The sequence below is a fragment of the Saccopteryx leptura genome, chromosome 3 (genome assembly GCF_036850995.1).
Source record: "Saccopteryx leptura isolate mSacLep1 chromosome 3, mSacLep1_pri_phased_curated, whole genome shotgun sequence".
NCBI classification, from domain to species: Eukaryota; Metazoa; Chordata; class Mammalia; order Chiroptera; family Emballonuridae; genus Saccopteryx; species Saccopteryx leptura.
The window spans coordinates 144042457-144068612 of NC_089505.1; the positions used below are offsets into that span (position 1 = coordinate 144042457).

At 35.0% G+C, this 26156-nt stretch overlaps 1 protein-coding gene across 3 annotated transcripts in view; it reads left to right on the forward strand.

The window, feature by feature from the left end:
• The window catches only part of LRRC7 (leucine rich repeat containing 7), a 595608-nt gene that overhangs the window by 498184 nt on the left and 71268 nt on the right, over positions 1-26156 (forward strand). Inside the window, exons 19-23 of one of the 3 annotated variants that reach the window (XM_066376553.1) lie at positions 4061-4172; positions 4385-4565; positions 6201-7878; positions 12160-12300; positions 20815-20934. In XM_066376553.1, the coding sequence (XP_066232650.1) occupies positions 4061-4172; positions 4385-4565; positions 6201-7878; positions 12160-12300; positions 20815-20934 (2232 nt within the window). Of the gene's footprint in view, positions 1-4060; positions 4173-4384; positions 4566-6200; positions 7879-12159; positions 12301-20814; positions 20935-26156 lie in introns of those variants that run through there. The other 2 variants (XM_066376550.1, XM_066376552.1) reach the window with 2 other exon arrangements.

A 26156-nucleotide genomic window follows, 5' to 3' on the forward strand; every position in this document is an offset into this window, starting at 1 on the left:
GTATTGTTTTGTTTCCTCAAATATTTTAAAATATCCTATGTATCCCTGTGAATTAGAAACGGCACCAAAGATTTCTCAGGGCACTGTTTGGGAACAAGGAGAAGGTCTTTGACATCTAACAGACATTAATTCAAATATAAAATCTTCCTGTTTCCAACCATGTGGCCTTGACAGGTCACTGAAAACTTTCTGAACCTTGGTTCCTTTATCTTTAAAAACACAGATAATAATAACATTCAGAGTTTTTGTGGAAATGAAATCATATAAAAACAAGTATTTACGTACAGCCCCAAGCACATTTTTGGCACAGACAAAGGCTACAGTAATGATTATTCCCATCCCACACACACAAGAAAACGATGTGTTAATCCTGCTTCACCCTCTTTTAATCTTTCTGTGAGTCAGTAACTTGCATTACAGAAAACTTCTCACTGGATACCTGTTTACCATGTCCACATTCATAAAGATTCTACACTTTTTCCTCTGTTAGAAGATTCAGCCCAATATTTTCTGTGTAGAGGAAACACATCTTTCTCCTAGTAATAGAGAATAGTCAGTTACCGTGGAAATGTCTTAAAAGCTTTAATTTATACTAGACCTATACTCCAAAGAGCTCAAACACAGCTTTTTTCCCCCCTTTGGAATTCTACCTTAAGCTCCCTTTCACTACAGCAGTAGTAGCCCAAAATTAGTTTAAATGGTGAAATGCATTAGAAAGAAAGAAAGAAAGAAAGAAAGAAAGAAAGAAAGAAAGAAAGAAAGAAAGAAAGAGAGAGAGAGAGAGAGAGAGAGAGAGAGAGAAAGAAAGAAAGAAAGAAAGAAAGAAAGAAAGAAAGAAAGAAAGAAAGAAAGAAAGAAAGAAAGAAACTAACTTACATTTTGTTGCCCTCCACTCTGTCTCTTCTCCAGGAAGAAATATAGTTGAATAAGCTCATAAAGAGACCCCATTAAATTTGATTTCCTACCAATAACTTCCACTGTCTTAGAAATAGTCCCAAAACCTTCACCTACTTTTCCAACATGAACATAATTCTTCCAGCCTCTATAAAAAAATTTATAGAGAAAAAGTCAATAATTTCCTCTGTTGAACAGTTAACATCATCTGTTCTGTGAAGTACACTTGAGAAGTGAGCTTTTCTTAGGGTTAGAGTGGACAATGTAGCATATGCAGTATCATACAAAAAGCCTTCAGGTAAAACAGATCCTAATCCTAGTTCAAATCCTGGCTCCACCACTTATGAAGTTTGTGACTTAGATTTATGACTTTACCTCTCTGAGCCACCATTTTCTTTTCTGAAAAACAAAGATGATAATAATAAATAACTTTAAAATAATAAATAACAATAAAAATAAGATTATTTAAATAACAGATAATATAGTGTTTAGCATAGTAGCACAGTAGCAGGTATGTAATAGTGTCTCTATGACTGATGCCCATCATGATCATCATCTTCATCATCGTTGTCATCATCATCATTTTGTCATAAAGAGAAGAGAGTCTAAATGGATCAGTATAAATCCATTATCTTTGCTTCGGTAGTGTTACTCTCTGCCCTGTGGGATATCTCAGGTGGTTAGAGCGTTGTTTCAAAGCTCAGAGGCTGCTGGTTTAATCCCCACTCAGGCACATACAGGAACAGATCGATGTTCCTGTCTCTCTCTCCCTCTCCCTTCCATCCTCTCTTCCTCTCTCACTAAAATCAATAAAGGAAACATTTTTTGTTTTTTTTTTAAATAGTGTTACTCTTCCTAGGTGGAGGGCCACAGGACTAAAGAGAAGAGATGCAAGTTTGTGATTAGCTGATAACAACCTCTTTTCCTAGTCACTGGGGCTCTTAATTCTTGAGTAGGGCCAGAGACTTGAAGCGGAGTCAGACCATCGCTACCATGCAGAACTCCAGGCACACTTTTCGGGTGCAAGTATAAAAGTTTGATCTAAACATACAAGATAACTTGATTATTGTATGTCTAAGGGACAAGGGGGGAAAATAGTAAAACCCTTTATTATATTTACATTTCTGTGTTGTACAACTGTTTGGTTTGTCATTTCAACTAAAACAAAATGTCAATACTTTGATATTAAGTGTTATGAGAATATTTTAATAGTATATCAACAAATAAGTTATATATGTATAGAATATTAATACTAGACAAAAATTTTCACTATGTTTTATTATCAGTTACTTTAATTTTATTGATAAAGTGAATAAGAACAAGAGAGATGCACGGACTTGCCCAAGGTAACCCGATTAATAAATGGTAAAGCAAGAATAAAATAGAAAAGTACCACCTTGTAACTGACATTTTTTTGAAAGTCAGTGTACATTATGCTTTTTATGATACCACTTATCAAACTTGCATCTGCTTTGACTTATAAATTTCTCCAAAGATGTGTAAACTTTTATTCTCTCTTCCACCAACTTAAAACTTTATCATGAGTTTATTATGCTGAAACCTTGGAATAATTTTCAAAATCTACAACAACACAGATTTTCCCCTTTATCTCCAGTATTCCCACCAATCTCATTCTCTTTTTTATCCCTTGTCAAACCTGATACTACATTTGAAATGTCTCATGTTCTCACAGCTGAGCTCGCCAGGAGGTAGCACAGTAAAGGAGGAGATCATTGCCCTGGAGCCCAGTAGACCCCTGCCTCCATGCTGGACTGGTCTCTTTCTGTGTGAACCGGGGCCTTACTGAGTCTCAGAATTCACCTCTACAAAACGAAATGGTTGGACTAGATAATCTTTTCATTTTCTTCCACTGAGATCTTTAAACACAAAAACAAATGAACCAGATATACCCAGGGTTTTCATAGGCAAATGTTCCCATATAAACCTAACCAAAAAGAACCCAAAAGACAGATTTTAAGCCAAGAGTTAAAGAAATGAATGTTTCTCTACGATGCCCAAAGACCTAAGCCTGTCACTATGAGACCCTTAACATTTGTAAGTGCTTCTATCTGATCATTGCTAACAGATTAGTTATCAGTCAGGACCCATTTTAGTTTTTATATTTTTGTCCTTAAGTATATTCCTTCTCTGATTTAGTGAAGTATTTCTAAATGTGTTACATTAATGTTCCAAGTACTAATAAATGAAAAAAAATACTTTTTTAAATCCAAATTAACCTAAAGATTAAGTGACAAAAGACATGAAGATAACTGCACTTCATAAATTTACATCAGTATATACATAGACTAGTCATTTTATATCTAGAGAAAAGTGAAAATTTAACATTTTTTTGCCTTCTCTAATGCTTTACCACCACTGAGTTACCTAGGCATAATAATTTAAATTACAGAAGTTTAAAATGTCTGGGTTTTTTACATGTTAATATGTCATTATAAAGTTCTATTCTCATATGGGTTTTGCTCGTTACACTGAATGCTTAGATTTAGAATGAAGATTAAGCAGGCTAGGCTGATCATGAGAAAGCTAGAAACCTTTGGAATAAAGCATGCTAGAACAAAAAATAATTTTGGGATCACTTGGGAAACAGCAAGAATTAAAAGGGAGGTTGGTAGTAAAAACAGGACTTATAGGACCCAATTTTGCATTGATATAGCTAAGGATTCAAAAAAAAATCCAGTCAGTCAGTAATATACTTTCTTTCTAGAACTCTTAAGAGGGTTCACCCTTTGGAACTACTGCATTTGCTTATATTATAAATATGGATGTACTATATTATTCATATGTGGCTTATTATAATTCAGTCCTGTGTTATAACAAGTTATATCGTATCTCCCCAACTAGATTGGAAATTTCCAGTGGTATGGATGACATTTTATCTTTCTTTGGAAACTCTACAGTTCTTTGCACGGTGTGAGGCACATAAACAGCATTCAACAAATGACTGATATATAAATGTACTCATTTAAATTAGAAAAGAAATAAGGCTTCCCTCAGAGATACATATGATTCACTTCTCCTTGCGCTCCACAGTGATTTAAATTTTAGAGCCCCGTCTTTAAATCTGAACCCATTAAAGAGATTGCCATCTTGATTAACCATTGTTTAAATGTTTACTTTCCTTGTCCTATATTATTATATCTCTCAGGATTCTTTTGTTCATCCAGCTAATGAAATGAGGATTGGGGAGCTTCACCCTTCATTAGCTGAGACCCCTCTGTACCCACCCAAACTTGTTCTGCTAGGGAAGGACAAAAAAGGTAACATTGTGAACCTGATGTGGAAAATATGCCACAAATGCATGTGCATGATGAATCACCAGTTTTAAATTATGATACACTATAGTCTATAGAAACATTTTACAATCATGTATTTCTAACATTAATCAATATGCTATCTGTTTTTCATACTTTTCTGTGCTTATCATTGTCGATGTTCAGAGCATTATAATACTCTCCCCTTTACATTTCAGAATCAACTGATGAGTCTGAAGTTGACAAAACTCACTGTCTGAATAACAGTGTTTCCTCAGGCACTTACTCAGACTACTCGCCTTCCCAGGCGTCCTCAGGATCCTCTAACACCCGGGTTAAAGTGGGGTCCTTGCAGACAACAGCTAAAGATGCAGTACATAATTCTTTGTGGGGTAACAGGTGTGTTTAGAATTCCCTCTTTTCCGTTACCAAATGCTTATTTTCAGCAACTTTTAAAAATGAACCGTCTTGTCTTTGGAATTGTATCAGTACATGAGTGGCATAGAAGACAAACGGGACAGGTAAGCAAATGTAGTCCCCTGGGATTTTCAAGAGCACATTAATCTGTTTTACAAAACGATTGTTTGAGGAGGAGATGATAGGAGATGAACATATTGAAATGATAGGACAAAAAAATTTTTTTGAATCAAAAATTGTTTTCCCAATATTTATTATATGCATGTAGGCATTTCATGCATATATAATGATGTTATGAATTAAAGTAAGATGCATATGAAACCCTTATATGCCTAATTCAAAGTAAATATTCAATAGGTTTTTCATTGATTTTTCATCGTCATTTTATCACCACCTGCAAGTCAGAATATAAGTAAAAATATTTAATCTTTCCAAAATGGGTCCTACTCCATATTACTTCTGTTTTTACAGATTAATTAAACAAAAGTCACAAGCCAGATTAAAGTGACTCATTGAAGTAGTATTTGCCCAGTTCTGATTCCCTGGATGTACAACCTGTTGCTGTTTTCCACTATACATAATAGATAAAAGTCATCATGTAATATAGTCAATGACTTTCATTCATATTTTATAATACTTTCATTACTGTTGGCAATAAATTCTTTTGTAATTAATAAATAACTCTAGTTATTGATGTCTATGATAATATAAACTCTGAGTTCTTCATAAATTCTTTATTTGTGATATAAGCTGAGATTAACTTTGGTACTTTGGGAAATATCTTCTAAATATACTTTATTAGCAAAAGCACTTAAAAGTCTTTTTCTCACTGACAAAAGATATATAATTCAGTGTTATTGTGCAAATGGTTTACAATAAATTTAGAAAAATGAGCATCTTCTAGACCTACTGTGGTCACTGATATAAACAAACCAATGTCTAAAAGTAATAATATAACATAATATAATATATTGTAATATAGCATAATAAATATTTTCTAGAAAAAGTTTCATGAGTATATTTTCTATGCAATAGACTTAAAGTTTCCAATACCTGGATTCCAAATAAATTTTATTTGAAGACAGTTAGATTCATTACATATACCAAGCATTTAGAAGAAAGGTACTCTCAACCAGTAGTTTGGAAATGTCTTGAATCAGAAATTCCAAAGCTGGGGACCAGGATTCAGGTGATTCAAATTATCAGACAGGCTACCAGACAATTACTGAAGATGTATATAATTCAATCATTTCATCACTTATTCATTCAAGAAATATATTTTTAATAGCTACTCTGTGCCAGCCATTATTCTGGGCCTAAATTAAAATATAAATAAGTAAATAAGTTTCTATTCTAGCAGAGGACACAAGATAATACATAATATATATATATAATAGGTAAGTAAAATATATAATATGTTAGAAGTTGATGATTACTAGGGAGAAACTGAAGTTAGAGCAGTGGATGTTTTCGACATGGAGAAGTAATACTCTCTTGATCATAAGTGAAGAATGAGAGAATGACCCAGTTAAACAAAGGATGGTGGCAATCTTGGCTGCGTGTTCTCTTTCTGGCAAAGACCCATGTTCATATTTCTTCTTCCCTCTGTCTTCACAGGATGGCGCAATCTTTCCCACAACCTCTTGATTCAAAGCCATTACTCAGCCAGCGGGAGGCCGTTCCCCCTGGGAACCTACCACAGCGTCCCGATCGGCTGCCAATGAGTGACACTTTCACTGACAACTGGACTGATGGCTCGCATTATGATAACACAGGGTTTGTTGCAGAGGAAACCACAGGCGAGAATGCTAACAGTAACGCTCTCTTAAGTTCAAAATCTAGAAACCCACCTTCTCATGGACGTAGGCCTTTGATTAGGCAGGATAGGATTGTCGGTGTTCCCCTGGAACTTGAGCAGTCTGCAAACAGACACACGCCTGAAACAGAAGTGCCTCCTCCCAACCCTTGGCAGAACTGGACCAGGACCCCTAGTCCTTTTGAAGACAGGACTGCTTTCCCTTCCAAATTAGAGACAACTCCCACCACCAGCCCATTGCCTGAAAGGAAAGATCATATAAAAGAATCTGCTGAAATACCTAGTCCTTTTTCTCCAGGACTACCATGGGAATATCACGATCCCAATCCCAACAGGAATCTTAGTAACATCTTTTCTCAAATCCACTGCCGCCCAGACTCTTCTAAAGGCATTTCCATTAGCAAAAGCACCGAGAGGCTTTCCCCACTAATGAAAGATATCAAGTCCAACAAATTCAAAAAGTCACAGAGTATCGATGAAATTGACATTGGCACATACAAGGTTTATAATATACCATTAGAAAACTATGCTACTGGAAGTGATCACTTAGGAAGCCATGAACGGCCCGATAAAATGTTGGGACCAGAACATGGGATGTCCAGTATATCTCGAAGCCAGTCGGTCCCGATGCTAGATGATGAGATGCTCACTTATGGAAGCAGTAAGGGACCTCAACCACAAAAAGCTTCCATGACAAAAAAAGTCTATCAGTTTGACCAAAGCTTCAATCCCCAAGGAGCAGTGGAAGTTAAAGCTGAAAAGAGGATCCCGCCCCCTTTTCAACACAATTCTGAATACATGCAACAGCCCAGCAAAAACATCGCCAAGGATTTGGTCAGCCCTAGAGCTTACAGAGGGTACCCACCAATGGAGCAAATGTTCTCGTTTTCTCAGCCATCTGTCAATGAGGATGCTGTGGTGAACGCCCAGTTCGCCAGCCAAGGTGCCAGGGCAGGCTTCCTGAGAAGAGCTGACTCCCTGGTGAGCGCCACAGACATGGCCATGTTTAGAAGGGTCAGTGAACCTCATGAGCTGCCTCCGAGTGATAGGTACGGCAGACCTCCATATAGGGGAGGTCTGGATCGCCAAAGCAGCGTTTCAGTGACTGAATCCCAGTTCCTGAAAAGGAATGGCAGGTATGAAGATGAACACCCTTCATATCAAGAAGTGAAAGCTCAGGCGGGAAGTTTTCCAGTTAAAAACCTTACCCAGAGGAGGCCATTGTCTGCAAGAAGCTACAGTACAGAGAGTTACGGTGCCTCCCAAACCAGGCCAGTTTCAGCTAGGCCTACTATGGCAGCTCTTTTGGAAAAAATACCATCTGACTATAACTTGGGTAACTATGGTGACAAGCCATCAGATAACAGTGATATAAAGACGAGGCCTACTCCTATGAAGGGAGAGGAGAGCTGTGGTAAAATGCCTGCAGACTGGAGACAACAGCTGCTTAGACATATAGAAGCTAGAAGGTTAGACAGGGTATGTTTGGTATTTCTCTGTAAGAATATCCCTCTTGCCTTTAGTTTTCCTTTATTGGCATCTTTAAGTACATGTAGTGAAGCATGAACTACATGAATGAATAAATGATCAGCATTTTATTTATCTTTATATTGTGGGGAAATGATCATACTAGTTTTTCATGGATATGGTTGAATGCTCTTTGAGAGTTCATAACTTATAGGGGAGTTATCTATCACCTCTAGCCTAAATATTGTTAGTAAGAAAGAATTTCACTTTATAATATGGGATGGTGCTTCAATTGCTTTCTAGCCATTAAGGCAAAATGCCTCTCCTAGGGCACAAAATTGTTCTCTAGTGACCTAAAGAGAATGATTTTTATTGAATCTATAAAAAGGGAGTGTTTTGCCCTTTTTTGAACAGATCCACTTTTATTAAAGTCAGGTCTAATTTGTTTATAAAATCTGCATATAGTTACCACTATGGGACCATTAAAGTTATTACTTCAAATGAGCAATAATCTTCCCAGCAAGAAACAAAAAAATAAAACAAGCAGAGATTGAATGCCCTCTTACGCATTATTTTATTTAATAAGAATCCTGCCATTTAGAATGTTAGTCTTTATCTAGGAAGAAATGTGTAATTCAAATCTTACTACAGACAAGAGAAATAGAGGCTGTCTTTATGAAAACTACAAATGTATGAATTAGTGTGTATGTTGCAGCAAAAAAAGGGAAATTAATACCAATTCAGATAAAAATTGAGTCATAATAAAAGATGGAATGCATAATCATTGAGGAGTAAAAAAAAATGTATGGAGCCTAGAATTCTTTTTTACTGCCTATTAATTTCTCTCTAAGGAAAATCTGGTCTTTAATTTTCTAGAACTGTGATCAGTGACCATCATTACTGAATGTATTTTGTGGCTTTGGTGTAGGGGGCTTTGTGTGCTCTGTGTTGACCGTAAAATCTCAAAGCTTCTTTTTGTGAAAATAGAACCTTTTCTCATTTTGTAGGTTTAAAAGCTCAGAATGAATTGGGAATCTGAGTGTTAATACACCATTAGCATGTCATACTTAATAGTTTTATTTTTTTTATTTGGTGTCCTGCTAAAAGCACAGGTCACTGCATTTATTATATATTTCCTTAATATTGAATTTGTGTTTTCAGGTGTACTCTTTTTAAATAATTGTATTGTTTGTAGGTCGTGTCTACATGACAAGAAAACAATTATTTTTAGGGAAAGAGTAAACTAACAAATGTGGGTATGGGTGTTAGTTTCTCAATGTGAAAATTGGTTCAGCCTTGCCAAATATTTCATCAGAATGTCTGTTTCAAATAGGTGTGCTCAGTCCCATTGAAGGGAGCTTCATCAAAGCCTCATGACTGGCTGTCAGTGGGAGACACCTGGTCGGTTGTCACCATGCCTTACCTCAAGTTATACCCTCCATGTAGACAGATAACTTGGAGGGCGAAAATATTTGGGGCCAAATAATACAGTACAGTTTGGGAACTCTGGCCTCGTGTAGACACGACCATACGTAACAGGGTAAGATGAACTAGTCAAGAAAGGTTATAAGAAGCTTTTCAGAGCATATGTACAATGACTAGTAATTTGTGGCAAACAGAGGAGTGAATGGAAACAAAGCACACACACAAAAAAAGACAAATTTTGAACATTTAGTACTACCATTTATTTACTGGTTTCCCAGATGAAGGGTTTCTCACCTTTGATCAGAGCTACTGACAAGTAAGTGATTCCACTAATTGGAGCAAGATTTGAAGGGAGAAAGATAAGACTGAGTAGAAGGGGAGTTTGGATCACCAGAAATCTGGAGGTCCTACCTGTCCCAGGACCAGATAAATGAAAGTAAACTCATGTGTTTTCCTTTACTGTGACAGCACCTCCCTTTTTAATTAGGCTCCACGTATTCCTTATTTGGTTATAATTTCCTCACTCTGTCTTTCATTTTTCTGAGCAAAGTCAATGTATGCTCAATAACTTCTCATTTAATTCTAAGACATTAAACTGCCTTTGAGTATTGCTTCAAGCCTTTGGATCCTACAAGCTCTTCCTTTTGTTCTCTCTAAATAACATTTCTTTCCCCCTCTCAGTTGAGTTACTGAGCTATTCAGGCCGTATCTTACTTAAAACTTCCCAGCTGCTCAAAACGATGAATTCTGAAGCACAGACTTGTTATGTAAAACTAGTTTTGATATAGCTTCCCTACTGAATATTCTTTTCAAAGTCAGATTACACCAGACACATAGTGTGCTTCCTTTCCAGAGAAATTTAGTTGAGCACTTTGAACCCTGGAAGTCAAATTGTTATACTGGAAACTATAAAGTCTTTGTCCATTCCTCTTAAAAGAGAACTGCTTAGAGATCTGGACATTGGATAAGCTTTACAGCCCAATGTAATGTTGGTTAAAGATCTCATTTGGTACTTTAGAGAGGCAGCTCCAAGTACTACTCTTGATAAAAAGAGGCTTGTTTTCTCCTCTAGCTTTACCTCAAAGCTCAAGTTTCTACTGCACAGGCCCCCCTGTAACTAAGAGAATTTAAAACATGAACCCATGTTGTCTGAGACTGCTACTTTTTAGTCTAGAGCACTAGATTGGAGTAATTTTTACTTTAGGGAATCATTCAAGTGCTAGATTAAACTGCTAATGTGTCCTTTTCAGTCTTGACATACTGACATTGTAAAAACTCTGAATGAGAATAAAAAATCCATAACAAATATGATTGGTAGATAAGCACATCATCAAGAGTATAATAGTCTTTCAGTTGAGTTCAGTGAAACTTCAATGCTAAAAATCACTTTGCAAATAATGCCCTAGTAGGTGTCAACTGTTACTTTTTTTTCTGAACTGAGAAACAGGGAGGCAGAGAGACAGACTCCCACATGTACCCTGACTAGGATTCACCCGGCAAGCCCACTAGGGAGCAATGCTATACCTATCTAGGGCCATTGCTCCGTTGCTCAGCAACTGATCTATTTTAACACCTTACACAAGACCATGGAGCCATCATCAGCTCTCAAGGTTAACTTATTCCAACTGAGCCATGGCTGTGGGAGCAGAAGAGAGAGAGAGAGAGAAAGAAGGGGGAGGGGAAAGGGTAGAGAAGCAGATGGCCGCATCTCCTATATACCCTGTCCCAGAATTAAACCCGGGACATCCACATGCCAGGCCAAGGCTGTACCACTGAGCCAACTGGCCAGGGCCGCTATCTATTAACATTCAATAATATTTAGTTTTTTTTTAAGTGTACTAAAATAATTTCTGTAGAGTTTTTCAAAATAAGAGATTAGTTAAACAATCAAATGCTAAATTGTTACATTTCCATGATCTGTGGAAAGTGGAGACTGTACTGATAAAAACGATTTTATGACCAGGCATTCAAAATGTCTTAATTTTTTGTGTTTTTTTATTTAGAAATTACATTTAATAGGGTGACATTGATCAATAAAAGTACATAGGTTTCAGGTGAACATCTCCACAAAACATCTTAATTTTTAAATGAAGTTCTCTAGAAACAAAATAACTTTCAGACATTTGGAATATTTTTGGAAGTGTAGCCACAATTAAAATATCACTAGTTTTTTGTAGTTATTTAGGTATTTTATATAAATAGCATTAATAGTTCAAATCATAATTCCTTTAGTTTCACTAAGAAATTTCTCCAATTTAAATGTTATTTTTAAGAAACAAAATAAAAAGACTATTTGGATCCTCATGCAATTTGTTTAACTGGTTTGACTAACTTAGTAAATTCAGTCAGCCAACAACAAGATTGAATGAATTTTTTGATTACCTCTTTTTCTGAGTTATTGTAATTAAACTGAAAGAATAAAGGAGACTGATTTGCCTTTAACATCACAGTGCACTAGTTTTAAGGCAGAATTAGAAGCCAGTATTTGTCTTTTATATGCAATGACCTCGTAATGTGAAAGAGACCACGTTATTGATAGATTACCACAGACAAACTATAGTACCTTTGTCCAAAATCACTGCTATCATGATATATAAAAGACAAATTTTATGCCTTTGAGTTAGCAGCAAATGTAAAACAGAATGTATCTTTGCTTTTTGTCTTTTCTGTAGTTTTGGATGGTATTCATTATGTGCATAACTAACACTGTTTACTGTATGCTTCTGTCTGATCAAGTGCATGTTTTAAAAAGAAAGTTACTGTTTGCTTGCTTAAAGTTAAATGTTATAAATTTAAACATGTTCATGTAATAATCAATTTGTTGAGCATGTGTTCACGCCTTGTCACATGATTATTTCCTCTACTCAGAATGCTGCTTACAAACACAACACAGTTAACCTTGGCATGCTGCCCTATGGAGGTATTTCAGCAATGCATGCAGGCAGAAGCATGACTTTAAACTTGCAGACTAAGTCTAAATTTGATCTACAAGAACTACCTCTTCAGAAAGTAAGTATGGAGTGCCCTACATGTGTCAGCATACCAAAGCCAATTAATGTTGTTTGTTCACTTAATGTGTTTAGGCTGTACATACATCCCTGCTTTATAGACTCTCACGGGTTCATAAAGCACAGGGGCAAGTAGAGCCTGAACTCTTCTTATGTGCCTAATGAATATTTGTAGCTGGACTGATTATCAGATTCCTGCTTTACAGCTTTGCTTTTTGGATTGAGCAGGTACATGGCTTTATGTTTTGCTTTAAAACTCATTTTTCATATTATCAATTTTCTTTTTCTTTTATTCTTTTTTTTCCATAAATATATATACAGAGAGAGAGAGAGAGGGGAGAGAGAGAGAGAGAGAGAGAGAGAGAGAGAGAGATAGCTCTATCTTCACTTACTGATCTATTCTCAGAACAGAGCTAGAAATTATTATTGGATTTCTGTTGATTCCTTTGGAAAAGACAGTTCTAAGTTAGCAGGGAAATTAAGTGATTAACACTTCAAAATGCTTTTTCAGCCCATTTTCTTTTCAGGAAATATTACACAGAAGTAAAACATGAGAAACAACTGTGTGGCTTTGCGAGCAAATTGTTACCCATCCTGGGCTAATGCAAAAGTAGCAAGTTCACATAATTTTAAAAGAAAATGTAGGCTCATATGAAAGGGAATGCACTGTAAAAGGAAACATTTCCATTGTCAAAGAATCATTTCTGCTTGTTTTATTCAGGCAAAACTAAGAATGCACATTTTACCCATTTAAATTGATTAATGCCTTCTGTCTTGGTTACATTTTGAGGGAGACCAATGAGTCATTTTTGCACAATATGTCATTATGACTTTATTATTAATGTAATCATTAGCCTAGTCATTTTTCACGGAAAAAGCAATGCAAAGTGGGGATAACAGAATTACAGTAGCCTCCAAACACTTCTCTCTCAATAAAATTCATGACTATATGGAACAAACTCCTATCCTAGCAAAATGAGGGTTAAAAAACCTCAAATTCATGTTTATTGTCCAGTTAGTCTGAATAATAATTCCTAACTTTGGAATGTTTGTTTCCCCCTGTGAGTGAAGGAATAAAATCAAAGAGACATTTATATTCACAGCTCTATCATTACTTTGGAAAAAAAGACTTACTAAATTAAGAACCTTTGAATGGTACTTTCTTGTCCTGTCCTCAGTCTTGTGTTGCAGGACCAGTGGTGTGCGGGTAACTTTTTCTCGGGGAGAAAAAGAACTGCCATGATTTTTAATGTTTGCCAATGTCACTGATATAAACACCCACTGTACAGCCAGTGTCAAAGTACTAACTTAACATTGCTTAGCTCAGAATTGGGACTTGAGTACAAATAGTTCCCGGGAGCTAATACAAGTCAGCTTCAACATATTACTATCAGCAAGACCCTTTTCACGGGAGCCAACTCTAACGGACCTGTTCTTGTTCTCTCTGGTGCCCAAGGCTCTCATCCTCAGCCCTAACAAAACCAGTTTTCAAAGAGGCCTTGAAATTTATTTTGCACTAAGTAATAGATGAGAATCACTATTTTAATAGGCACCTTTCCTGGAGGGCTTATCAGTTAACAGAAATCAAGCCCATAAACTAAAAGGATGGGGCTTCAAAATTCTGTGATACTAGAGAGGTCTTGCCATGAAAGAAGCTATTGCTTGAATCCCCTGAAATGATACCCGTTGAATAGGGCCATATTTTGCCTAATTTTTAGCCCTTTTTTTTTTTTACTCATCAGTCTATAGAATAATGCTGATATATTCAGTGTCTGTAAATTGGCACTATACTTTGAAGCACTCTTTCTGAATGTCTAAATTATCTCTACCTATGATTTATGTACCTCTGTACTGCTATATTAATTTTCTGATGTTGTTTGGGGTACCCTAGAGAATAGATTCATTAATGATTACTATAGCTCTAGGGTGGTCTATAACAGAAATATTGCAGAGTTATAATATCAGAGATTCTTCAACCTTCCTCAGTTGGGCATAGAAATAACCTAAAGGAATTCTCTTTGGAAGCTACATTAAACTGCAAACCAGGAATAATAGAACTATTGAAAAACTCCACCAGAAAATGAATTAGCATCAATACCATATTTCCAGAGAAAGAGAGAGAGAGAGAGAGAGAGAGAGAAGGCAGGGGGTGGAAAAGGAACACAGGCAGGGCAAGTATTCTTTTACCACCAAAAGATTTTATGACCCAAAATTATTAGTGTAGGGCCTCTAAAGTTTAGGCCTTTAGGCAGCTGGGACAGCTTTTACCTTGCCACCAGTGCAAACCCTATATTATGTGTGGGCACTGGGTGGTGTTTATTTAGTTTTGAGATGATTCCAGCCTCTGCTTCCTCCCGTTCACTCCAGTCTACTTCTCTGCCCCTTCACCTTTGTGCGCCAGTACATCTGTTCTCCAGAGCTTTCTAAATTAGAAAATGTGTTTGGTTTTTCGGCCAGGCTTTCCCATTACCCTCTTTTAAGATGCAGCCTCTCAGATTCTCCCCTCTTGGATCCACTGACTATTGTTGCTGACTGGTCCCATGCTGGAGGCTCAGTTTCCCTGAACTCTTCTCTACAGGAAAGTAGATAAACAAAATTGATTTTCCTTTGATCTCCGATTTCATAAAAGTCAACTGCATCATTTTTGTCTAGCTAATTAAGATAATAAAAATTAATATCATATATTTATGACATTTACAGCCCCTAAATGGTTGTTATCTACAAGAATCCCACTGAAATATAAAATAAGATCAATTTATAAACACAAGCTGTTCATTCTCCCACAGAAGTCTAGAGCTGTCTTTTTGTTCATAAAATTCCTGAATGCTAACAGTGGCCATCTCTAGTTAGGTGCTATGGCAAATGACTCCAGGGTGTGTCCTAATATGAATGATGATCCTCAGGAATCTAAATTAACATTTCCACGTATTAGAAGTTAAGCACGGGAAAGAAAGTTGCAGCATACTTTTGTGCAGTGATGGTTCCCAAGGGAACATTCAGGGGCTGAAATCCAGACTCTCCCCTTGCTCTAGGTTGCCAAGCCTTTCCTCTTGCAGTTAGAAGAAAGGAGCACCTTTTCTTATTTCCTCTATCACACTGAGACAGTCTTTTTGTGAGTTATGTGCCCAGAGAAGGGGGGCGTTTTGTGATTCCTACTGTCCCCACATCTTCACTCGGGTAATTGACAGAAAGGTACCATTTGTGTGGGCTGAGATCCTAACTCAGTACATTATTTCTTTCTTGATTTGGGTTTTGTTTGTTTGGTTTTGTTTGTTTGTTTATTTTTAGGTTACCAAATTATATCTAGTTTTTTCTCTCAACATTCTTTAAACAAATTTGTAGTAAGCTAATTAAAAGATAACTATTAATGACTGAACTATTTACATGGCGAATATTTACATGGACAGAAAGGGCAGACTCTCCCAGATTTTGCTATGTGTTTTGAATATTTCTAATGTTTTCATATTTATTACGTACCAGATGAAGTATTGTATATTTTTCATGGATTAAAAGCTAAATATAAGCCTTCTATACTATAAACAGGAAATTATCTTTTCTAATTTAAGTTTATGAAACCTATTAAGATATTAAAAGAATATAAATAAATACAACAAAATTAGTTTGATAACTTTAATTTTTTTTAATGTTTTAATTTATTGATTAGTTCAGTTTCCTTTAGAAATTAATGGTCCTTATGATCAAAACATTTAAGACATAAATCAGCTATTAAATTATAAAACTTTTATATTTTCTATTTATTTATTCATTTATTTATTCACTTATTCATTTATCATTTATTGACTGCCTCTCCAAAAAGCATTTAGGGCAACTTTCTATGATGTTATTAATGGTTCCATGTGCTTCTTTGGATGTGTTCTGTTGTAATTGAACTTAGCTATTGTCTTGAAATTGTATGTTATCAGAGAGAAATATAATACAGTTGACCCTTGAACAATGTGGGTTTGACATACATGGGTCCACTTATAAGTGGATATTTTTCAGTAAATACTGTAAATGTATTTTCTCTTCCTTATGATTTTCTTAACATTTTATTTACTCTAGTTTGTTTTATTGTACAAATACAGTATGTAATACATATAACATACAAAATATGTGTTAATCAACTGTTTGTGTTATTGGCAAGGCTACTAGTCAACAGTCGGCTATTAGTAGTTAAGTTTTAGGAGAGTTTAAAGATATATGGGGATTTTTGACTGCACAGGAGTTGGCGCCCCAACCCCAGGTTGTTCAAAGTTCAGCTGTATTGTAAAATGTCGATTCAAACTACCATTTTTATTAGCCAGATTAATGGTAGAATAAATAAATATTTTGATAGAATAATAAAAAAAAGGCTTTATTGAGACTTTACTATGTACCTGATACCATGGGGTACTTTATGTTTTCATACAACCCTCACAAAAATCCTTGTATAGTTGAGAAATCTGAGGCTCATGGTCACAGAAAAGAAATCACCTGTATTTTGACTGTTGTACTATTGTAACTCCTGCACCTAGCATAGTAGCAGCTAGAATTTGAATCTAACTGTGCTTAGCACCCAAGTCCCTGCTGTTTTTACTATATGATAATGCCTTCTCAAATGTTTGTAAAACCTGACATTTCCTTAGAACATAACTCATAACAATTGATAAAGCACTTCTATAGACACTATTATCTCATGTCATCTTCATTACAATCCAGAAAAGTAGATATCATGGGATGAAGAAAAAAATACACAAGTGGAAAATATATTATATTAATTGATTCAAAACATATCATACCTTATATGCTACAGATACATGCTTTCTTAGTTCGCTGAGCTTAATAAATGCTAATTGTTACCTTGCACTTTTTAAGATCCGCTTGTACTTCCTGAGACTCAGCATCACCAAGAAATATTTTTGGTAGCAGTGAAAGGCCCAAGTTTTGAACCCAAGAATACCATAAATTAATTATCCATGCAACTGCAGCCTCATGACATGCATGGATAAGGATGAAATCATTGGCCTTTTCTAACTCTCCATCTGCAGGTGTCCAGCCGCCACTATAAATAGTGTGGTCTCTCCTATGCTATAGCAATTGATAATTTGTTTTCTTTTCTTATTTTTTAACTTCTATCACCATAATATGTATAAAACATAGCACCAACTTCTAATTGGCTTATTAAAACAGACAATAATATAGATTATAGTTTCAAGGGAAGGAACACTGAAACTATGGAATATAGGTATTAAATAATCTTTTCATAGAATTTTGCCCGAAAGAAGATGGCCTCAGTATCTGTTTTATTAGTTGATACTCATTCCACTATATTTTGAATTACATAAACTTAAATAGCAATGCTTGCACCTAAACTATATTAAAATTTCTTCTAATGTCTGTTCTTATTGGATCTATGCAAATAACTCAAGATCAAATAGAACCAACATTTTATATGCATTTATTCACCCTAGTTCTAAGTGTTACTTACTTGATACCATATTTTTTCTGAAACCAAAGCAAGATTTATGTGGCACCTTGGGATAATTTATGCTTACAGTTTCTATTAATCTTGCTGCATTTATTATTGGCTACCTACCCTCAAGAAGGAACCCCATAACTTTCTAATTGTGCAGAATATTTTAATCTTATAATCCACGTACATTTTCATAGACAGTAGTTAAAATTACCACAATAATGTTAGTATTCATACAAATGTTTCTTCATCATTATAATAAAATGCTGGTTGAAAAATTATCTGAACATTACCTTATCACCTTCAGATTGAACCCTGTGATATAAGAATAATTTAGATCCAAGCTTGTGATATATTTGTCTTATATCTACTTTTTTTCAAAAATATGCCAGAAATGAATAATATAACAATAATTTCACTGGAAATAATTTGGGGAAATATTTTTAATTTATTTCTGAATCTATGGTAAAGCCTTTTATAAACTATGTGACAATTACTAAGCAAAAATAGATTCTTGAGAATTTATATATAAAAGAACTTATCTGGTCCAGTGACTTTGCTCTTGTCTGCTAATTGGTGGGGATAATAAAAGTTTGAGAAATTTACTTATTGCATTTTGTCAGAGAATTTATATAAGAACTCGATAAATTATTTCCATGATCTATTTCTGCAAACTTAACTTACCCCTACAGTGTCTTAATCAAACACAAAAATATCAGAAAATTCTTGAAATTAATAAAGAAAATGGCTTTAAGGCAATTTTTTAATTTTGCTATCTAGTGAAAGTATTTTTCTTATATGTCTGCATGTTTGTGTTTTTTGTTTTTGGGGTTTTTTTTTTGTTTTGGGGGGGTTTGGCCATGAAATAGAGAAAGTAGTATGGTTCCTAATCCTAATTTTTAAAAGAAAAAGATTAATTTTTAAACCAATGAAGAGCCTATATCATCATGATATTAAAAATTTAACTAAAGGTTTTTAGTCTCTTTTTTTCATACCAGGAAGAATTTTGCAATTCTCAGTTGCTCTCTGTGAGTAGGAGTCATGCCTAGCCAGCTAAACCAAGTGTAATGGGGGGAATATAATGGGGGTGCTATGGAGGGGGAAAATAAGATACCCTTGTTGAATTCTGGCCACTTCTCAAAAATCTGTGTTGCACAGACCTAGCCAGATGAACACATTTATTATCTCACTTCAATGGCAAAGAAACCAAGCCAGAAAAAAACATGGGTTAGTAATGCTTACCCTGAATAATTATATTTTAACTGCTTAATTTTAAAAATTTGATTTGTCATATTTTAGTATCTAGAAAATTTATATATGGATATATGCACACATGTAAATGTGGAAAAAGTAAAGACTATTAAATTAGTGATTAAAGACAGATAGACATTGAATAGTTATCCAGTTATTTTCAAGTAATATATACTTTAAATGTGTAATCTACACTTGATTTTCAAATAAACACAAGGAAATTCATTCTTAGCTAACCTAGGAGCTCCAATTCAATACCTTTTCTTTTTATTTGTTTCACACTTTCTGATAAGCTCATGGAAAAAAAATGCACGTGACCAAAATATAAGAAGAAAATTGAGTTATCTCCTTACTTTTCACCATATTCATTAGACCTTAAGAAAGCTTCATCTTGCCTGACCTGTGGTGGCGCAGTGGATAAAACATCGACCTGGAAATGCTGAGGTCGCAGGTTCAAAACCCTAGGCTTGCCTGGTCAAGGCACATATGGGAGTTGATGCTTCCTGCTCCTCCCCCCTTCTCTCTCTGTCTCTCTCTCTCTCTCTCTTCTATCTCTCTCCTTTCTAAAATGAATAAATAAAATAAAATTTTTGAAAAAAAAAAAAGAAAGCTTCATCTAGTGTCATATAAGTCCTTTTTCGAATAGTTAAAAGCAATACCTTTTAAAAATGAATGCCGTCAGAATATAGATACAGTGGTTATATAATCATTTTCTAAAGGAGAATAACTTGGACTATTCCATATGTAATCAGATGAAGCCTAGCAAGCAGTCCATCTCTACCATGTTATAAAGAGAATGATCAAAATTCTCCCAATCTAGGTTTGAAGGCCAACCTCACACAGAGTAAAGCTGCACATACAAGCTCTAACCTGACTTTATTTATCTGTCATGATCTTTCAAAACATTTGCATAAAATAGAATAGGAAACACTAAACATAATATCTCACTCATAAGAACTCCTCAGGAAATCAAGTAGCTAATATCCATGTATCCTATTGGTAAGAGGAGGAGAAAACTTTTGTGAAAAGTTAATCTGCTTTTGGAAGAAAAATATTTTCCATAATATAATATAATCCATGATATGTGATTACTTGTTACTACTCATGGGAATTATTATTTGCTAAAAATAATACACAGTAAATCAGAGAAAAATCAAATATATATGAAGAGTTTAAACTTTAATGCATAAGTGACCTATATAAATGAATTTAGAATTAAAAATTATGATTTATTTACACTGTGATTCTAATAGTACAATGTTATTTGTTGCTTTAACTCTTCCCTCAAAGCTATCTATAGATAATGTCATATAACCATAAATCTTACACTAGTGCTAACACTATCTTGGATTAGTGTAAGACATATGCAGTATCAGTATAGCCTTATAAAATTTGTTTTGCACTATGATTTGGAATATTAGAAGTTATATACTAGGTTTATATTGTTTCAATTTGTATTCTAAATGGTAATATCATAGTAAAGAAACAACCAAGTTTTAAATGTTCTGGTTTTATCAGTTGGCTAATATTATTCTGATTATCTTTTTCAGGTACTGTAATCTAAACTTTTCTTTAAAATTTGGTAAATAATTCTACGATTGTTATTTTAATTGAATTTCTCACTGCTTCTAAAAAACTGTCAATTTAAAATTTTTTACTGAGTAAAAAGTGTATCATAATTCTTCCAATTCAGGATATATGTTTCCTATAATCAAACAAAATTAATTTTACCATAATTGTTAGGAACTCTTCAGAAAGCTATGATAAACTTCTATTACATCACTAAAGAGTGCCATACCATTTTTGCAATAGACCCCGTCCCAGCAAAGCAACATTTTAGACAGTGGACAAGAAGATGCATCTCCTAGTGGCCAATGGAATCCTTATCCTCTTGGGAGGCGGGATGTACCTCCGGACACCATTACTAAAAAGGTAACCAATTTTAAGTTAATGGCACAAACCATGAACCTATATTGTAATATGTAATCCATATCTTATGTCTTAATACCATTTCTAACTTTAGAAATAATTTAGGCTAAATATTATCTTACTATAAGAAGATTGGTTCACTACAAGTACATTGAAAATAATGAAAAATGAACATTGCCAAATGTTCAGAGCTGGTAATAAGTTTTTATAAACATTCTGCTGCCTCTTTGTGGATACTAGCACCTCTAACTACTGCCTGAGGCCCACCTTTGAAGTGCAAGTATAGGAAGAAGTGTAACGTATAATTCTGACTACATTATAGTGTAGCCAATTTACATGAAATGAAATCTGAAAAAAAGAATCGATTAGTGTTTCTAAAGTCATAGTTATTCATTCATCCAGTCATTCATTTAATAAACGCTTAGTGAACCAAGCAGCACTATGTTGTGAGCAGTTGCTAAATACTCGGGCACAAAAATTAGTAAGATACGATGTCTGACCTCTAGGACTTTTTAGTCTATTAAAGAGATTGAATGATAAATAAGTAATAATAAGACTACATGTTAAGATGCCATAATGAGTTTTAAAAAGACTCTGAGGGAAAATAACTGAACAAGATGTGAGAGACAAGGGAATACTAGGATTGCAGAATATATTTTTTAAACTATAAATCAATAAGAAAAGACTTACAGTGCAACAGTGCAATATTTTAAAAATGGTAAAATACAAGAAGAATCAAAAGACTAAATAAATATTTTAAAAACTGAATATTTTAATTAAGAAAATGCAAAAAAAAATGTTATTTTACTATTTTATACATGCTAAACTTGGAAAAATTAAGTCTGAAAAATTAAGGTTGTTTGCAGATATAAAAGCAATGGAAACTCTTTTATACTGCCTATGGGAATAAAAAGCACAATCACTTTTGTAACAATTTAACTTATAAAGCTAAACATGCACATACCCTACATTACAACAATTTCCTTTCTAAGATATTATTCTAGAAAACTCCTGTGCATGTTATTCAAGATATTTGTAATGTTTAGAATAGTTGAAAATTGGAAAAACTCAATGTCTACCACCAGGAAAGGGTGTACATAAATCTTTTATGCACACACAGGAATATTTTACAGCATGGAAATTAGTTAACTATAATTATGATAAAGTGTATAAATTGTAAAATGTAATTTGAGTGAAAAACGAGTTTCAGATGATAGCATACATCAAAAATATATTTATAAATCTCAAAAATAAGCAAAATTAAAGTATATTTTTTAGGTATAAGTACATGAGTAAAAAAACTACTTTTATAAGGGAATAGTTAATAAAAATTAAGGATTATTGTTATCTCTAATGAAGAAACTGGGCTTGACCAGGTGGTGGCGCAGTGGATAGAGCATCAGACTAGGACCTGGAGGACCCAGGTTCAAAACCCCAAGGTTGCCAGCTTGAGAGTGGGTTCATCTGGCTTGAGCATAGGCTCACCAGCTTGAGCCCAAAGGTCATTGGCTTGAGCCCAAGGTCACTGGCTTGAGCAAGGGGTCACTCACTCTGCTGTAGCCCCCCCTCCCCGGTCAAGGCACATATGAGAAAGCAATCAGTGAGTAACTAAGGTGCCACAATGAAGAATTGATGCTTCCCATTTCTGTCCCTTCCTGTCTGTCCCTCTGTCTGACTCTTTCTCTGTCTCTGTCAAAAGAGAGAGAGAGAGGAGAGAGAAGCTGGGGATAGGATGAAGGAGCAAGCTGGTATTATTGATACTGTTTTGTTTAAGTTAAATTATGGTTCTTACACTCTAGTTCTTAAGTTCATGAGTGCTCATCTTATAATTGTGCTTCATGACTTACATATACACTACATAATCACATACTTTCTTTGTAACTTAGGTGATGATTTTCCCCTTGATAGTGACTTCAGTGCTTTTTAATATATATATTACATATCAAATTATTTAGCCAAAATAATTAATTGTTAACACCAGGTTTTTAGGTGTCACGCATGTTATTAATCTGCCTCTTGAGCAATATTCAGCATTGCAGATAACTATAATATAGTGTGATCAGTGCTGTGAAGATGGGACACAGTGCTATGAGGCCATCTGATTCATAAAGATACTAAAGGAAGTTGAGAAAGGAAAGTGGTGAAAAGTAAGACTGGAAGGATAAGCAGAAGCCCTATCATGCTGAGCTTTATTGTGAAGAAAATGGGAGGGAAACATTGAACTGCTTTGTTTGTTTGTTGTTTTCTTCCTTTTCCAAGTGAGAGGAGGGGAAATAGAAAGACAGACTTCCACGTGTGCCATGACCAGGATCCACTGGCAACCCCTGTCTGGGGCTGATGCTCTGCCCATCTGGGGCTTTGCTCCCCACCAAGCTATTTTTAGCACCTGTGGAGCCATCCTCAGCACCCAGGGTGATGCGCTTGAAAGAGTCCAGCCATGGCTGTGGGAGGGGAAGAAAGAGAGAGAGAGAAGGGGAGGTAGAGAAGCAAATAGTTGCTTCTCCTGTGTGCCATGACCAGGAATCGAAACTGGGACATCCACACACCAGGCTGACACTCAACCACTGAGCCAACCAGCTGGGGCCATATTAAACTGTTTTAAACAAGGCAAACATTCCATTAAATTTTCCTTTAAAAAGCACTGATAGACTTTCAGAAAATGAATTGGAAAGGAGAAAGACTAGAGACAATTAAACCAGCTAAGAAATTTCAACTATAATCCAGAGGAGACTAGATGGAAGCAACAGGTGATAGAGAGAAATGTTTAGGTTCAATATATTTTTAAAAGCTAGACTGGACATAGGGCATAAAAGATATATGACAGTACCAAGATTGACACCCAGGATTCTAATTTGGGCAAATGAGTGATGACACGCACTGAGATGGGAATTCCAAAGAGAGTAATAGAGGGAAGTGAAAGAGAAAGGGGGCTTAAATTTTAATATGATGATCTGCTGTATTGTTGGGGAATCCGAGTGGAAATGTTTAGTGGATATTTATATATCTTTATCTGAACTTCAGGGGAGAAATTTTATCTGGAGAAACGAACTTAGCTATCATCAAATTAAGCCGTGAATGAGATAGATGGATAGCATAGAATTCCATAGGACACCAACATTTAAAAGCGGTTTCTAGGAAGAACAGAAAAGGAATAGCCAAAGATTTTTTTTCAGTAGGGTTCTTACCATTGCAAGTTATAGAAAATTCAAAGGAACCAGCCTTGAACACTAAGAAAACACTTAGCTAACAGAAGAAGCAGTCAAATATAAGGTAAGGCTCAGATTTAGTTTTCTGTTATGTAATTTTAAATACTTACTTTTTTTCCCTCTTCACTCTTCCATTCATACTGTTTTCTTTATCTTAAAATTAGTTTCTCTTATTACAGAGTAAATAGAGACAGAAACCTAGAAAACTTTTTTTTTGGAGGATCCAAAGACAAAATTTATTTAATAATTTTCCCTTGAACTGACCTAAGATATTATATGTTCATCGCTATGCTTAAAAGGAGTTTTCTTTTGGAAAAAAAAAAAAAAGTAAAATTATGGTGGAATCTGGAAGGGGATCTTTAAGAGGCAGACACCTGATCATATTTAAAGGCTGAAAGGACAAAGCCATTAGTGAAGAGGAAGCTGAAAATCTCAGACAGGAAAACAAGGAATCTGCTTCTCTATGGGGAAGGAGGAGAGGATGAAACCGATGGCAGGAAATCAAAGCAGTACCTATCAGAGTCTATGGCCGATTGCGTGACCAAAGGAGGAAACCATATGCACATACATAGCTGCAAAGGACCACTGTAATTTTCCCATACAGGGATAAACCTTATTCGTTTATTACTCTAGATGGAACTAAGAGGTGTTTACGCTGTACCTCCATACATCCACTTTACATGAAATTTATTTTCAGAGTCCATAATGTTATATTTAATCATAATATCAATACAAATCATGATGATCATTTTCTTGCTTCTTCATGTGTTTAAGAACTCCATGCAATTCTATATTGATTAAATATTTGTGGGCTAGTTAATCTTATTAAATGCTAGAATAATTGTTTAATCTACCTGAAAACTTTATTAACCTTTTATATTTCTTGACAAATATGAAATAATATTTGTCTTTTCATTTTTATCATGTCTTTCATGTGTAAGCTCATTTGTATATTCTTCTTCTTACTATCCTGATAAGCATTTTCTGACTACCTCATGGTATAGTTCTGAGATTTTAGAACCTATAAATAGATATATCTACCTATTAACTCACTGAGTAAAGAGAATAAAGAGTGTTTTAAACATTCAAATTTAGTCTATTAGTGTGTGTTAATTGGGTATATCAAGTTAGTATTCAGTGAGAATAAGTTAAAGAAATAAAAATGGTAATGAGATTGTTTCCTGGGCTTCAGGATTGACCACATAGGTGTGAAAATTGTACTGTTATTTTGGGGGTTTATATTTTATTCTATAGTGAATGTCTTTTTATTCAATATTGCTTTTGCAGTTGGTGTGAAGTGGGCTAGACAGGATATGAGTACAAAATTAGAAATTGAACTACAAATGGAACAGAGATTCAGAGAATAAGTGGTGAAGAAGTCTTAGCTGGTACACCATTTGAGTTATTTTCTCAAAATCTCTACAGTTTTTTTCATCATTATCTCTGTGCCTTGATATGCTACTATGATGCTACTACTATAATCTCACTACTGTGTTGTACCAGTACCATGATACTACTGTGATCAGAAACTACTGTGACACTGCAGATTCAGTGGGAAATTTCTTTTAGAAAGGCTTTCTTCTGGCTATCCCAGCTCTCTGGTTTAACTAATATTGGTAATACAGCTAGTGCTCGACTTACGACCACGATTGGTTCTGACAGACCGGTTGTAACATGATTTGGTTGTAAGTTGAGTAGGCTATATGTACAGTACTGTGAAATGATGTTATAAAAATCTTTAAGTCATATTTTATCATAATTTTCTTTCATTATTGTACCGAGTCTGGGATAACAGTTGAAATGGTGCACACGGAGCTGGTAGTGCTGCCGGAAGCTGGTCTGCACTGTCGTATGTCCAGCTGGGCAACGCTTGTGCTGCCAGATGCGGAGCAGTTGTGGCTAGCGATTGTGGTCGTAAAGTTGAATGGTCATAAGTTGCATAGGTCGTAAGTCGATCAATACCTGTACTCGTGGCTAAGCAGTACTCCAAGTACTACAGTAGAGCTAACGTAGGTACTC